At 41.7% G+C, this 12,577-nt stretch overlaps 1 protein-coding gene across 1 annotated transcript in view; it reads left to right on the plus strand.

The window, feature by feature from the left end:
- Nucleotides 1–4,669: 4,669 nt before the first annotated feature.
- Nucleotides 4,670–12,577, plus strand: part of PRCP (prolylcarboxypeptidase) — a gene marked incomplete at both ends in the record, with an annotated part of 71,861 nt that continues 63,953 nt past the window's right edge. The window contains one exon of the mRNA XM_080714235.1: nt 4,670–4,837. Within this exon, the coding sequence (XP_080570361.1) occupies nt 4,670–4,837 (168 nt within the window). The remainder of the gene's footprint in view (nt 4,838–12,577) is intronic.

Here is a 12,577-nt window from a genome sequence, read left to right on the forward strand (position 1 = left end):
AACTGTTTCAAGACTGCCCAAATGATAAAATTACCCTTTTAGAAAACTACCTAGTGCTCAGTTCTAATGACATAAGGAAAAAGAGGGTATTACTATTTTTTTCTCCTTTCTTCATTTTTCCTCAAGCTATTCATGCTAGCTAGGGATATGGCTCAGTGGTAGAGCACTTGCCCAGTATGCACAAGGCCTTGGGTTTGAACTCCACTACTGCAAAACAAAACAAATGAAAGGCAAAACAAAAACAATTCATACCTTGCAAGAAAATTTATCATTCTGTTGCTTTCATATTTCCTGCTTTACAAGTTAAGAGGCTTCATTATTGGAAGGGTGACTGCACTGATTTGTTTTCTTAACATTTGTCTATAATGGTCTTTTTCAAGGCCATATGCTTTGTCTATCTTTTCTAAAGAGAATCATAACAATTCCCTAAAAATAACTTATAAACGTTGTTGTGACCATTCTAGAATGAAGAGAGATGAAGGCAAACGATGGAGATTAAGGACATTAAAAAAAAAAAAAGAGATAGCCGGGCATGGTGGCGCACACTTATAATCCCCATGCTTGGGAGGCAGAGACAGGATGATCGCGCAGGTCCGAAGCCAGCCTCGCTGGCTTAAGAGACCCTGTTTCCAAATAAAAAATATATATATAAAAAAATAAGTCTGGGAGTATAACCCGGATGTCGAAGGGTTTCCAGGAAACCCAGTACCCCCCCCCCACAAAAGAGATAGAGCCTCCTGCAAAAGGTGAATTATTGATGAAAATCACTTAAAAACCATTAACAAGGAAAATATTAAGCAATACAACATTTTGTTCATTGACTCCATATCATTTACAAGATTTTATGACAGAGATGAAAGGGGGAGTTTGAGACAGAAAATAGATCTTATGTTCAAGGAATTTATAATCTCTTGGCTCAGACAATGTATACCTATCAAAGAAGTGATACAAAGGTAAAATAAATATATGCAAGCACCAATCTTCCATAATGCCACTGTTTACCTGAAAGCCAACTGTATTTACAGGATGTCTCACAGGGATCTCAATTGTTTAGTAGGTAATATAACATAAATTCTTAAGTTTCCTTTCAAACCTTTCTGTAAAACTTTCTCCATTTCAGTAAATGGTACTATTTTCTAACCAGCTACTGAGATTACATTGCTAGGAGTCAACCTTTCCTCTCCCCCCCCTCTTCTTCCCCCTTCCCCACAGAACACCCAGGGGTGTTTTACCTCTGAGCTACACTCCCAGCCCTATTTTTTTTTCTTTTTTTTTTTGTGGTACTGGGGGTGGAACCCAGAGGCTTTCTACATCCGGGCTATACTCCCAGACCTTTTTTATATTTTATTTGGAAACAGGGTCTTACTAAGTTGCTGAAAGCCTCACTAAGTAGCTGAGGCTGGCTTTGAACCCGTGTGATCCTCCTGTCTCTGCCTCCCAAGTGCGGGGATTACAAGCGTGCACCACCATGCCCAGCTTTTGTTTTCATTCTTAAACAGAATCTGGCTAAATTGCTAAGGCTGGCCTGGAACTTTCAATCCTCCTGTCTCAGCTTCCAAATACTGGGATTATAGGCATGTATCAACATGCCCAACTATTCCTCCCTTTTCTACATGTGCTACAACATATCCATTAGTAGTCCTTGAGTTTGCAGGGTGTGGTGGTACAAGCCTGTAATCCCTGTACTTGGGAGCCTGAAACTGGAGGATCTCAGGTAGGAAGCCAGTTTCAGCAATTTAGCTGAGATGCTTGGCAACTAAGTGAAACTCTGTTAAAAAAAAAAAAAATTAAAATAGGGCTGGGGGTGTGGTTCAGAGATAGAACATGCCTGGGTTCAATTCCTAGTATCACAAGAAACAAAAGGTGAGGGCAAATAGACACTGTGGAAAGGTTTGAAATAGGGAGTACCTTGGTCAAATTTGCACTTTATCAGCATGGTGAAGATTGTTTTTTTTTTTTTTTTTTTTTGGTGGTACTGGGGGTGGAACCCAGAGGCTTTCTACCTCCGGGCTATACTCCCAGACCCATTTTATATTTTATTTGAAAACAGGGTCTCACTAAGTTGCTGAGAGCCTCACTAAGTAGCTGAGGCTGGCTTCGAACCTGCGCGATCCTCCTGTCTCAGCCTCCCAAGCGCGGGGATTACAAGCGTGCGCCACCACGCCCGGCTGTGAAGTGGAGATTGGAACAAGATGGGAGAGAACAAGATGGAAAGCAGGAGAACTGGCTGGGAGGCTACCGTCACAGTTAGGTGGCACATAGTCAAACCAAATGCCAGTGGACGTGGAGAGAGGTAAATGGATTTGAGATATTCGAGAGGATGGTATGATTGGCTGGATGTGGCAGATTAGGAAGGAATTTAGAAAACGTTCAAATTTCTGGTTTTAACACTTTGCTCATGGAATAGTCTCCCTCTGGGCTACGAAAGCGGTTTGGAAAAGCGGTTTGGTTTCCTTTTTTTTTTTTTTTTTTTTTTTGCGGGTCTGGGAAAGGAACCCTGGGACATTCGACCTCTGAGCTACACCCCCTGCCCTATTTTTTATTCTTTATTTTGAAAGAGGGTCTCACTGAGTTGTAGAGGGCCTCACTAAGTAGCTGAGGCTGTCTGCGAACCGCGATTCTCCGGTCTCAGCCTCCCAAATGCTGGGATTACAAGCGTGCGCCACCACGCCCAGCTGGAAAAGACCTATTTTGAAGTAGTACTACAATGCATAAGTAGCCAGCTGTCGAGCCTCTTCCTCTGCGTACTTCCATTTCTAGAAAGCCATCCTTTGTCCAGCTCGATGGCACAGTGAGTGTTCAACAAACATTTGCTGGGTGATCGCAACAGCATAGTCTAAAATGACCATAGTCTAAAATGACTCCCTTCTGCCGGGCGTGGTGGCACACGCTTGTAATCCCTGCACTTGGGAGGCTGAGACAGGAGGATCACACGGGTTCGAAGCCAGCCTCAGCTACTTAGTGAGGCTTTCAGCAACTTAGTGAGACCCTATTTCCAAATAAAATATAAAAAAGGCCTGGGAGTATAGCCCGGAGGTAAAAAGCCTCTGGGTTCCACCCCCAGTACCACCACCAAAGAGTAAATAAATAAGTAAATAAATATAAATAAATAAAATAAAATGACTCCCTTCTTCCTTTACAGAGGTGGGTAAAAATTACCTAAAATGTAGGGCTCTGTGCCTCCTTTAAGATGACGTTAAGGGCCTCGATAGGAGTCTCCCATTCCAATGCTTCTCAAAAGCCTCTCTCCCCAGCTCCTCACCTGAGACAGAACCGGGGACCAGCCGGGGCGACGCTCCCGGGACGAAGGCCGAGTCCCAGAGACTAGACGCCAAGCGCCGTCCAATCGAATCTCCCGCGTTCTCTTCCGCCGGAAGTGACGCTTCCGCCGTGGTTCCTCAGAGCCAATCAGAAGAGACGCCGCAGAAGGTGGTGCTTATCCCGGAAGTTCCGCACACTTGGTAAGGACCATTTCTGTCAAAATGGGGAGAGAGGTGTGGTTTGAGGGGCGCTTGGTTTGAGGTGCGCTCTTCCTCGACTGGTAAAGCAGTAGTACAGTCTGCATAGTCGGCTGCGGGGCGGCGCAGAGCTGGCTGGTGTGGGGATGCGGGAAAGGCAGGAGCGCCGGGGACTAGGGCGGGACCCGGAATGGAAGCGGTGGAAAGTGTTGGCGCAGCGAGGGAGGCGGGAGGGGGCGGCATCGAGAGGCGGTGTTTCCAAGGAGAAGAAAGGGGGCGTAACTGACCTGAAGGGACCTAGACCTTTTTCGGTGTTGGATGTATTGTGCGGACAGCACCGAGGTTCGAGACCACCCCAAATCAGAGTGCCGTAGGGCTGCATAGGCTGGCGCGGTGGAGGTGAGGTGCGGGGGTGCAGTCTACGAAGCCAAGCTCCACATCCAGCCACCGGAGCGACCCAGTTTCCTCTTCCATGAGTAGGAGTAGCACTCGAATGCGAAGCACAGTATTGCTATGGTGGCAGAATTAGATGAGGTGATGTGTTGCCATCATGCCTACTGAAATACTGGCTTATAGTGAGCCTTCAACAAATTGTTGTGGCTGGGGCCCGTGGCGCACTCCTATAATCCCAGTACTTGGAAAGCTGAGACAGGAGGATCGCAGATTTGAAGCCAGCCCCAGCAATTTAGCGAGACCCTATTTCCAAATAAATAAAACTGAAGCTCGGGGTGTACGTTGGAGGTGGAATGCCCCCTGGGTTCCATCTCCAGTAATCCCCCTCCCCCATAGGAAAGGTGACCGTTAAGGGACATTTGCGGAGGGTTTGGGGGTGTGGCATTAGAACTGAGATAGCCAGTGTACGGTTTGGCGGTGACGATGAAGACAAGGGATACGGCGTGACCCGACGCATAGGTGGGTTAGGAAGATGCTGTAGATAAGGACGGGATGCAGCGGTGAAGCAGGAGGCGGCCCTGGCGTGGTAATGGTCCATTTGGGTTGTGGCCGCAATGGAGGTGGGCTCTAAGGAGGGCGTGGCACGAGAGAGAAGTGGATGGAGGCGGCGAGGCTGAGGAGCTGGCTGGCTTTGGGTTTCCCAGGGGAGGAGCCGGTCTGCAGCGGGCGGAGCTGCGGGCTGGGGCCGGGCTTTGCTGAGAGCTCTCACCCAAGTCCCTCCCGCCTTTACACCCGTGCTGCAGCTGCCTGCCTGAGCCATGGACTGTCCGGCGCTCCTGCTCCTGCTCCTGCCTTTCCTGGCACCCGGGGCAGCCAAAGCCCTCCGACCGGCAGTAAAAGCCCCGGGCAGCTTACACTTGTCAACCAACCCTACATCTCACCGCTCTGTAGCTCAGAACTACTCAGTTTTTTACTTCCAACAGAAGGTAAGGGGCAGGGGGAGGGGGAGCTTGGAGTTCCTAGGTCCCAACGGCCAAAACCACCGCCCTGTAGAACCCGGGCATCGGAGCCCACTACAACGTTCAGACTCGAACGCCTAGGATTTGTCCAGTCTTTGGTTCACACTTTCCCCAAGTCCCCTTTAAAAATTCTCTTCCTGTTACCAAAATTTTAACAAATGTCTTAGCACTATTTTCTGTTCCCTCCCCCACACACACTTAAAATAACAAATTTACTCAAAGTTCTGGAGGCCAGAACACCTTGCCTTGATTCAGGCTTTTCTTCAATTGGCCAATACCATCACTTAAACTTCCCCTGCTTCTAGAGGACTCCTCAATCCAAATTCCTTTCAAATGCAAATTATTGAGTGCTAACCCTTGCCCCTAGTCCTGCAGTCATCTTTGCTTCAAGGTAACCCCTAACGACAAATTCTAATATCTTTACCTATTCAGATAATGTAGAATGTTGGTCCAAGCTAAAGCATCAGCCTGTCCTTTTAGGATCTGCTCAAAGCTGATTTTGTGGCCTTTCATTACGGGCATTTAGCAATATCTGTTCCTTATAAAACTGTAAATATAGCCTATGTTTTCAAAGAAAGTAAGAAGCATATGTCAAGATTTGAGGTGTGTATTGGTGTCAGTGTCTGCAGTTTGTAACTTGAGTTGAGAGTTCTAAGAACCGCTTTATGGATGCCTTTGTGCTCAGCTGCCGTCTGGATCATAACCTCACAAGTCTGAATGGAAAAGTATAGCCTGTGTGAAACGACAAAGACCTCTAACGATTCTTCACTCATGTGAGCCTGTCTAAAGGTGGATAAAAATTTGGGAAAATTGGGATTATGTAGTGCAAGAGTAGATGGGTTCGATGATGCACACTTGTAATTACAGTATTTAGGATGCTGAGACGGGAGGATTACAGGTTCAAGGCCAGCCTTTGCAACATAGCAAGACCCTCAGCAACATAGTGAGACCCTATTTCAAAATAAAAAAAAAGCGCTGAGCATGTAGCTCAGAAGTAGAATGCCCCTAAATTCAATACCCAGTACCAAAAAAGAAAGTGCAAAGGTTTGATCTTGGCTTTAGAAGTCAGACCAGCTGCTAGCTCTGATTCTGAGCAGGTTACAGTACACTTCTGAGCCTAGTTTCTTGATTTCCTGGAGGCCGTGGTGATTAAATGAGAGTAGATGACATGTCCCTGTCTAAGTAGTTGGCCTGAAGTAGGCGCTTAGTAAATGTATAGTTACTGACTTATGTGAATTTCAAACAGGAATTTGGGATAAAGAGATGACATACATTTGTAGAATAACTTATAAGAAACAAACTTTAATCCAGAAATTTTTTAAAGATGTTTTTCATTTATTTATTTATTTGTTTATTTATTTATTTATTTATTTATTGGTGGTACTGGGGGTAGAACCCAGGGGCTTTCTACCTCTGGGCTATACTCCCAGACCTTTTTTCTATTTTATTTGGAAACAGGGTCTCACTAAGTTGCTGAGAGCCTCACTAAGTAGCTGAGGCTGGCTTCAAACCTGTGTGATCCTCCTGTTTCAGCCTCCCAAGTGGGATTACAAGTGTGCGCCACCACGCCCGACACTTAAACCAGAAATTTGAATTGGGGTTTTTGAAGAAGACAAAGTTTTTTTTTTTCTTCTAATTTTAGTAGAGGTACCAGGAAACAGAGGTCTTGTTCTCAGGGAACTGCTTTAACTCTCTAAGGCACAGCTTCCTCATTTGTATATTGAAAGGTTGGAACTAGGACCAATGTGTTTATAGTCTGTTGAGGAAAAGTAAGGGCTCTTTAGGGAGCTAGCTCAGAGGGAATCCTAGCTGGGTGAGGGTTGGAGGCCATGCTAGGTGCTTTATCTCCCCTTTCTCCCAGACCTCTTCACCTGGAGCTCTCAGCTTTTATCTGTCTTATGAACTGGGATTTTTTTAATACAACTATTTGCATATCCTATTACCAAAGTAAAATTAGGAAGAGAACTATTGGAATAGAAGATCTATAAAATCTCTTTGGAAATGATGAAAAAAATTAGCAGAAAATGTGAGGGGAAGTGAAAGGGTAGAATTTATATTCAATTGTTGTAGTTTCCCCTTTTGGCCACTTCACTTTTCAGAAGTATAATTTAAGGTTGGTTCATTTTCCATTTTTGGTAATTTGCAAAATCTGTTTGACGTTACTCAGCTAACCTTTGCCAACTGGTTTGTATTTAGTTTATACTTTAGGACATAGAGTCACATAAGTACTTATTGCAATAACAGTAACTTCCTTATATCAACTTCAACTGAGTTTTCTATTTTTTGAGAAATGCTTTCATAAAACATTTATCGCATAATCATAGCTATAGTAGTTGTCAGTTTCTGAGCTGTAGATTTTTAGTTGGGACTGTGTGCAAACTCTTTTTTTTTTTTTTGTGGTGCTAGGGATTGAACCCAGGGGCATTCTACTTTTGAGCTATACTCTTAGCCCTATTTTTTTTTATTCTTTATTTTGAAGCAGGGTCTCAATAAGTAGCTAAGGCTAGTCATGAACCTGTGATCCTCCTGTATTAGCCTCCCAAGTAATGAGATTACAAGCATGTGCCACCACACCTGGCTTATGTGGTAGTTCTTAATAAAGAATTTTTAAATGGAAAAAACTGACCATAGATTAAAATAAAATAAGAGGTGGAAGAGTAAAATGAAATAAGTAGCACATAAATGTCTAATATGCTAGTAATGATAGTAAGGATAATATTCTACTACTACTTAGAGGAAGCTTTATATGCTCTAGGCCCTATGCTAAGTACTTAATAGACATTCATTTAATTAATCTCTATAACCATCCTGTGAGGTAGATGCTACTATCATCCCACTTTAAAGATGAGAGAACTATCATACAGAGAAATTAAATTACATGCTCAAGTTGTACTGCTTATCTGCACCATTTTATTTTTCCGAAAATAAACTTTAGTGGGACCCTATTTCTAAAATGAATTATTACCTTGTTATACTAGTCTGAATAGGCTAGGTTATACTACTAAAACAAAACTTCAATATTTTAGTGACTTAACCCCCCACACCCCCACACCGTGTCTCCGCAAATATGAGTCTTACTCTGTTTCAAATGGAATGAACAAGGGACTTTACTCATTTACTCAGAGGCTGAGGGGCTGATGGGGGCTTCTTCTCAGCATATGTTTTTATGATGACTATAGCAATGGATAAAGAAAATGGAAGGTCTAACAAATGTTCAATCTGGAAATGACACACATCATTTCCTCTCAAAATTTTTTGGTCAGCATTTGTTAAATGATTGTACCTAATTATAGGGCGGAGAGACAGAAAGTATTATATTGGAGTACCAAGAAGGAGAGACAGCACTAATAACTACTATACTCAGTCATTTACCCACCTACCTATCCTCCTCCTCAGTACTTATCCAATACCTTTTATATGTCAGCCACTGGGCTAGGCCTTGGAAGATAAGAGATGATTATATCTGGAAGGACCTCAAATTATACTTGTTAACTGCTTCAATTATATATACTCAAACTTGGAAAAGCACCGAACATTTTGTAATTTCTTAGCATTCACATAGTTACAACTCAGATTGCTTCAGAAAATATTTCTGAAGCGAGGGAAGTTTGTTTAATATTTTCTTGCTAAACTTATCATAATAGCTTACTGGTTTGATGTTTATACATTAAAGCACACGATAAAAAGGAACTTACTTATTCACTCAATAATTAGTTGTTTTGCTTTTTAATAATAAAAGAAATAATTGATACAGAGATTTATATAAAATATATAAACTATTTATATAAAATATATAAAATTTATATAAAACATTAACTATGCTTTGTTAAAGGCAGGGTATCTGATTATCAAAGGAGAATTCTCCCACTATTATATATAATTATACCAATCAGGAATAAAGTAAATTTAAAACTACATTGAGATTTTATCTCACTCCAGTTAGAATGGCAATCATCAGGAATAAAACTAATCATTAATGCTGGTGAGGATGGGTGGGAGGAACACTTGTATACTTTTGGTGGGATTATAAATTAATACAACCATTATGGATATCACTGTGGGGATTCCTCAAAAGACTAGGAATGGAGCCATCATATGACCCATCTATTACCACTTCTTGGTATCTTTCCAAAAGAACTAAAGTCAGCATACTGTAGTGATACATCAATACCTGTGTTTATAGCAGAACAATTAACAATCATGAAGTTAGGGAACCAGCCTAGGTGTCCATCAATAGATTGATAGGGAAAATATGGTATACATACACGATGGAGTTTTGCTGGGCTGTAAAGAAGAATGAAATTGTGTCATTTGCAGGAAAATGGATGGAACTGGAGAACAGCATGTTGTATGAAATAAGCCATGCTCAAAAAGTCAAGGGCGGTACGTTTTCTCTCATCTGTGGAAGCTAGAGAGAAAAATGGAAAAAAAAAGGGGATGTTATGAAAATAAAAGGGAGACAAATAGAGAAGCAGAGGTTGTGGATTGGGGAAAAGAGGAAGGGAAGGATAGGGGAAGTATTGGAATGAAATCAACCAAATTATGTTACAATGCATGGATGAATATATTCTAATGAATGCTAATAGTATGTATAACTATAATGTACCAATAAAATTACTAATAAAAAGGGAAATCTGTATCAATGTATTTATTATGCATTAAATTGTGATGTATGTGATGAGAGAATATAAACATTTTTTACAACTCAGTTTTAAAAAGACTAGTCATTAAGCTGAGCATGGTGGCATAAGCCTGTAATCCCAGCACTCAGTAGGCTAAAGATCATTTCAGCCCACTAGTTTGAGACCAGCCTTAACAACATAATAAGACTGTGTCTTAAAAAAGAATAAAGCTGTAATAAAAAATCCTAGTTATTTTTTACTAGCAGTGAATGAACACATTGATTTTGTACTCTGGGCCAAGAATTATACTAAATTTGTTTACATATATTTTTGATTATTACAGTACCTTCTTAAAATAGTTGATTTAATTGAAGCTCATACAGGTTGTCTTAATCAAGCCATCAAGGGACAATATTGTTTATTGTTTTGTAGTGCTGGCGATTGAACCCAGAGGCATTCTACTTCTGAGCTGTACCCTCAGCTCTATTTAAAAAAATTTTATAATGTATTTATTTATTTACTTTGGTACTGGGGATGAAACCCATGGGCATTCTACCTCCAAGCTATACCCCCAGCCTTATTTTTTTATTCTTTATTTTGAAACAGGGTCTCACTGAGTTGCAAAGGGCCTCACTAAGTAGCTGAGGTTGTCTGTGAACTGGGATTCTTCTTTCTCAACCTCCGAAATGCTGGAATTACAAGCCTGTGCCACCATGCCTAGTTTATTTTTTATTTTGAAACAGGATCTCATTGAGTTGCAAAGGGACTCACTAAGTAGCTGAGGCTCTCCTCAAACCACAATTCTCCTGTCTCAGCCTCCTAAATGCTGAGATTACAAGTGTGTGTCACCATGCCCAGATCATTTTTTTAAATTTTGAAACAGGGTCTCACTAAGTTGAAGGCATAAGTAGTTGAAGCTGGCTGTGAACCTGAATCCTATCTCATCCTCCCAAGTCCTGGGATTGCAAGTGTGTGCCACTACATCCAGCTAAGGGACAGTATTGCGAGTCAAATTTTAATCTGTTCCTTCCAAGATCTGTGATCTTTTGTTGACATCATGATACCTCTATGTGCTAAGTAGGAGTAACAAAGTTGATATCTTTACATCTATTCCATATTCAGTTTTTACAATTTTGTTTCTTGAAGTCTGGGGATAGAACCCAGGGGCATTCGACCTCTGAGCTACACCCCCTGTCCTAATTTTTATTCTTTATTTTGAAACAGGATCTCACTAAGTTGCAGAGAACCTCACTAAGTAGCTGAGGCTGTCCACAACTGCGATCCTCATCTCAGCCTCCCGAAGGCTGGAATTACAAGCGTGCGCCACCACTCACGGTTTACAATAATCTTGTGAAGTAGATCCCTACTTGTTTTTTCAGAAATGACTAAAGTTCATAGAGATCATAAGATAGAAGTATCCAAATTTATATCATTTATGAAACTCCTTGTTTTCCAATCCCAAATTGTAAATAATTTGTGGCATATCTATAAAATGGGATATTTTACTCCAACTTATTAGTAATTGGGAAAAACCAACAAGCAATCTACACGTATATTGATATGAAATTAATTGAATAAAATGAAAGGAGTCTGAAAAATTCAAAGTCCTGGATGGGTGTATCCAATTGATTGAGCCAGTTCTTAGCTGCAAGAGAGACTGGGAAAGTGATGTCTGGTGTCTGAACTGGGATAGGACCCTGATCCCAAAGGGACTCACAGCGTATGGTCTCTTGAAAGGATAAAGGTCCACTCTGAACCAGCTTTCAAAAATTTTGGTCTTTAACTGTGTTTGCCAGTGTGGGAAAATGCTCATTCATTAATGATAAAAAGAAAATTAGAAAACTGCACTGTATTGTAGTCTTAGTTAATTTTTTGTTTGTATCACAAAATTTAAGAATAAAGAAAAGAGGTCTATTTGTCTTACAGTGCTGAACTATAAAAGTCCAAGCAGCATAACACCAGCAAGGGCACTGCTGGCTACATCACATCACTACAGGAGCACACATGTGAGAAGGAGAAAGGCGTGGTGATACTGGAGGCCAGAGAGTAGGGAGGGTCCAGACTTACTCTTTTTATAGCAATATACTTTAGTGAGAACACATTCTAGAGTTTTCACTCCCTGAGTTAACCCCTCCAAGGGCAAAGTTCCAGATAACCTATTGCCTCTCTCTACTTCTTAAAGGTTCCACTACCTCCCATTGAGGACCAAATATCCAACACCTTGGGTGATGGATCATATCTAAACTATAATAAATGCATTTTCAAATTCACATACTCTTTCCCCCCCTCTTTCTATTCAGTACTGGGGATTGAACCCAGGGCCATTCTACCACTAAGCTCCATTCCTATTTATTTATTTATTTATTTATTTATTTACTGGTGGTACTGGGGTTCCTGGAAACCCTTCTACCTCCGGGCTACGCTCCCAGACCCATTTTTATATTTTTATTTGGAAACAGGATCTCTTAAGCCAGCACGGCTGGCTTCGAACCTGCGCGATCCTCCTGTCTCTGCCTCCCAAGCGCGGGGATTACAAGTGTGCGCCACCGTGCCCGGCTCATTCCAATTTATTTACTTTGAGACAGGGTCACAAAGTTGCTTAAGTTGGTCTCGAACTTGTGAACCTCCTGCCTCAGCCTCCAGAGTAGCTGCGATTATAGGTAGTATAGGCCTTTGTGTGATTCCAGTATTTGGGAGGCTGAGATAGGAGGATTGCAGGTTCCAGGCCAGCCTCTGCAACTTAGTGGGGCCCTGTTTCAAAACAAAAGAGTAGGGGGTGTGGCTTAGGTAGAGTGCCCCTTGTTCAATCCCCAATACCCCGCCTCTAATTATTGAGGATCTACATATACTATGGGCATGGCTTAGCGACAACAGATGAACTGCTCATGTAGAACTTATTATTTGTTTTACTGAGAAATAAAAAGATAAGTACATAATCATTAAGGAAATAAGATTACAAATTTTAATGATTGCCTTGAAAGAAATAAGGTGATCTGTGTGTGAATATGGGTTGTTCTGAACAGAGTTAGATCATGGAAAACAACCCAAACACTGTCTCAAGTCATTTCAAGAACGTTTATTGTAA

The sequence above is a fragment of the Muscardinus avellanarius genome, assembly GCF_963383645.1.
Source record: "Muscardinus avellanarius genome assembly, chromosome: 1".
Lineage (NCBI taxonomy): Eukaryota > Metazoa > Chordata > Mammalia > Rodentia > Gliridae > Muscardinus > Muscardinus avellanarius.